The following is a 4,442-nucleotide window of genomic DNA, read 5'->3' as shown; positions in this document are numbered from 1 at the left end:
TCATATGACAAGAGGCTGAAATCTCATCGTTTTCTCTTGAAAAAAGAAGAGTTAAGGGGGGGGGATCTGGTTGAGGTGTTTAAGATTGTAAAGGGAATTGATGGTGTTGATGTATCATCTTTTTTATATTTAACAATGTCTCAGCTGAAGATGACTCCTACCTTGCCAAAATTTATATTTGTGTTCCCTAGTCCTACTATTCTCAGTTTTATTTTTCTAACAGGGTAGTTGGCCTTTGGAATGGGTTGCCTTGAGATGTTGTAAAGGCAGTAAATTTAGGTGAGCTTAAGAAAAAGCCTTATGAGTATATGAATGATAAGGGCTGGCTTTAAGATTTTATATTTTAATTATTTAAATTTAGTTTAGAGGATGGAAGAGCCAAGATGGACCAATAGGTCCCATGTTGTCCCAAAATATTATGTTAACTAACTATGTTACTTATTAGGGTATCTTTGGACCCAATTAACAGAATTGTACAGGACACACTATAGGACACTAGAGAGAGTGACATAGGGTAGTAAGACCCAAATGCTGACCACTAAGAGTATACACCAAGTCCAACTGTGATTGGTAGATTGTGACATAGTGGTCAGAATGAACACTAACATCCATATGATGCTTCAAGTATCCTCAAGGATTTAACTTTGATCAGTCAAAAACTACAGGCATGATGAGAGTTTGCATCTCAAAATATTAAGCAGTGTCTATATAATAACGTGTCAATCTTGGAGAAACATACATTAAGCAGTGTCTATATAATAACGTGTCAATCTTGGAGAAACATACATTAAGCAGTGTCTATATAATAACATGTCAATCTTGCAAAAACGTACATTAAGCAGTGTCTGTATAATAATGTGTCAATCTTGCCGAAACGCTACAATCTGGATTGTATGGGCAAGTGAAAACTACTTGGAGTATTCCTTTAAACTTAGGAGCTGGATAAGTATAAAACATTGACTCTTAAAAACAAGTTTGATTTAGAATTAAATTATAATATGTACATATACACACAATCTTCTATATTAGATAGTTATGAAGTGAATAAATAACACAGAAACAGACACAGGATATTACTTACGATGAAGCCCCTTCAATCTTCTATATTTAGACAAATGTGAAGTGAATAAATAACACAGAAAGAGACACAGGATATTACTTACGACGAAGCCCCTTCAATCTTCTATATTAGACAAATGAGAAGTGAATAAATAACACATAAACAGACACAGGATGTTACTTACGATGAAGCCCCTTCAATCTTCTATATTAGACAAATGTGAAGTGAATAAATAACACAGAGAGAGACACAGGATATTACTTACGATGAAGCCCCTTCAATCTTCTATATTAGACAAATGTGAAGTGAATAAATAACACAGAAAGAGACACAGGATGTTACTTACGATGAAGCCCCTTCAATCTTCTATATTAGACAAATGTGAAGTGAATAAATAATGCAGAAACAGGATATTACTTACGATGAAGCCCCCTCTATATTAGATAGATATGAATTGAATATATAACACAGAAACAAACACAGGATATCACTTACGATGAAGCCCCTTCATCCAAAGCATCTTCGAACATCTGAAAGAAATGGATGCATAATTGAAGATGTAAACTGATTTTAAGATATATAAACAAACAAAAAAGCATATTTTAATAAAACATATATATATATTATTGAGGAAATACATAAATAATTTCTTTAAACTATAGAACAATAACCAGTGAGAAATTATTTTCATTTACACGGACAGACAGATATATATATACAGCTTTAATATTCAGGAAAATATTTACTGAAATGTACAATGTGTACAACAAACTACATATATGTTGTCAGAATGTGGATAAAATCCCTTTGGAAAAGCAGAAATGTAAACTATACAAACAAACTATACATTTTATCACTATCATATACATTATTGATGGTGTTCCTTAATCTCTCTACTTATTCTATGTAAGATTTCCGAGTAACTATTCTATGGACAAGAATACAGAAGATCCAATGACACTTCAGGTTCTCTACCAAACATCAGATATGCTGAGGTGTTGCTGGTATCTTCAGTAATAGTGGAAGATCTTGATCTCACCTTTTCTGATGTTCATCAATATACACGACGACTAACTGATTTAACAGTGTGCAGTTGTATCTCTCCACCACATCATCAGAAGATGGATGAGAGATTACTGTCCTGATCTTTTTACTCCCAAGGATACATTTTGGCAAGCAAATTTAATTCATAGTTCCATATCCGATCTGATTGGCATTCCATAGGCACCACCAAATCTTGAGACAAATTTGTTGACAAGTTCTTTAAAACTGTCTGCTTACTGGTTAGGAACAACAAATGCTTCTAACCAAATAGTCCATCACAACCATGATGTATCTATTTTCATTGTTACTCTCTCAATTGGTTCTCCAACATAGTACTGCTCCAACTGCCCATGCTGTTTCTTTCATGGACCTTCTCGCTCACAGCAGAGCTCACGTGTTTTACACCAACTCTCCACAGATCCCCGGTACCAAAACCTGTAGAAGCACTCTCTTACTTGCTCCATTCTTTCATGGACCTTCTCGCTCACAGCAGAGCTCACGTGTTTTACACCAACTCTCCACAGATCCCTGGTACCAAAACCTGTAGAAGCATTCTCTTACTTGCTCCAGGGTCTTTACACCTACATGTCCAGCCACTGGAAGGTTGTGGAGATGACGGAATGTTTCAAACTCACCCTGTTTTTCAAATGGAAGTCACCTGGTTAAATGGTATATTGGGGCTGCATCTCCAGTATTAATCTTCAGAGATACTTTAGTTGTTTGGCCAAAGTCATGAGGTCCAATGGAGAAGATGTCTTAATATTATGTGACCAATATAAGTAACTGCTGGCACTGATCCTTTGTAAGACCTCCACAGCTCTGGTCTTACAACTCTTGTAATTGAGTGGGTAAACTGTCACTATGTAAGGGTTTGAAATCCACAGCTCTGGTCTCATAACTCTTGTAATTGAGTGGGTAAACTGTCATTATGTAAGGGTTTGAAATCCACAGCTCTGGTCTCATAACTCTTGTAATTGAGTGGGTAAACTGTCATTATGTAAGGGTTTGAAATCCACAGCTCTGGTCTTATAACTCTTGTAATTGAGTGGGTAAACTGTCATTATGTAAGGGTTTGAAATCCACAGCTCTGGTCTTATAACTCTTGTAATTGAGTGGGTAAACTGTCACTATGTAAGGGTTTGAAATCACATTTTCTACATCTTTTCTGATGTTCTTTGATGAGGAGTTACTATCTGTACTGACTCCCTGATGTTCTTTGATGAAGAGTTATTATCTGTACTGACTCCCTGATGTTCTTTGATGAAGAGTTACTATCTGTACTGACTCCCTGATGTTCTTTGATGAAGAGTTATTATCTGTACTGACTCCCTGATGTTCTTTGATGAGGAGTTACTATCTGTACTGACTCCCTGATGTTCTTTGATGAGGAGTTACTCCCAACATGCAATGTTCCATCCAGATTTGACATGAATCTTATGGTTTGGTTTCTTCATGGCTCTAAAGATTATATATTTATAATCCACAAGAGTTCTATAGACCTTTAATCCATGAGGACATGCTTGAGTGTTTGGTTCCATTACAGCCCAGTTACTAGACCTGAGGGGAATTTTTAAAAAGACCTGGTATGAGTACTTCACTTATTGGTAATATAATAACTGCTCTCTTTGTTGTCCCATGAATTCTAACCTCTATTGTACCTTGTAGTGCCTGGAGATTTCCTGATCATAGACTGGAAAGCTATTTGAAGCTAGCCTAACCTTGTATTCAAGTTTCTCCATGAAGTCAGTTTCCAATATGTAGTTTTCACTGATGTCAATTACCCACCCACACATCATGAAACACAGAAGTTTTCTTCAGTATGGGTAACTTCCAATTTTTCCCTTACCAGAACCTTATGTTCTCTTGCTGTTTGCATTATTCTATCTTCACATCTACAGGCAGTTTGTCATCTTTCAATACCTAATCAGGTCAAACTATTGTAACTGTAGAACCAATGTTGACCAACATAGTACAAGATTTCCCATTAATAACCCCACAATAAACTTCTTAGTTTAGTTAGAATAGATGTGGTATTCTCAGCTGAACATCACTCCATAATTCCAGCTAATTCCCATTTTCCATTGTCTGGTTCGCCTTTTGTTATTACTTTGATTTGGTCAGCTCAATGACTTATCCTTGGGGCATTGTCTCCTTGGTGTCTGAATAACTGTTGATTCATGACAGTCTCTGTTGTAATAACATCTATAACAGTTCCCCCTTTCTAATATCCGACTCTCTGATCAGAACAGGTTTCCCACATCTATAACAGTTCCCCCTTTCTAATATCCGACTCTCTGATCAGAACAGGTTTCCCACATCTATAACAGTTCCCCCTTTC

General features: G+C 36.2%; 1 protein-coding gene across 1 annotated transcript in view; it reads right to left on the bottom strand.

Annotated features, from left to right (window-relative positions):
• LOC111083542 (tetratricopeptide repeat protein 39B-like) overlaps nucleotides 1-4,442 on the bottom strand; it is a 16,851-nt gene that overhangs the window by 6,696 nt on the left and 5,713 nt on the right. The window contains exon 2 of the mRNA XM_022380125.1: nucleotides 1,556-1,590. Within this exon, the coding sequence (XP_022235833.1) occupies nucleotides 1,556-1,590 (35 nt within the window). The remainder of the gene's footprint in view (nucleotides 1-1,555; nucleotides 1,591-4,442) is intronic.

The sequence above is a fragment of the Limulus polyphemus genome, unplaced genomic scaffold (assembly GCF_000517525.1).
Source record: "Limulus polyphemus unplaced genomic scaffold, Limulus_polyphemus-2.1.2 Scaffold10026, whole genome shotgun sequence".
NCBI classification, from domain to species: Eukaryota; Metazoa; Arthropoda; class Merostomata; order Xiphosura; family Limulidae; genus Limulus; species Limulus polyphemus.
Note: the sequence above shows the minus strand (reverse complement) of the source record. Positions and strands in the feature narration are given on the sequence as shown.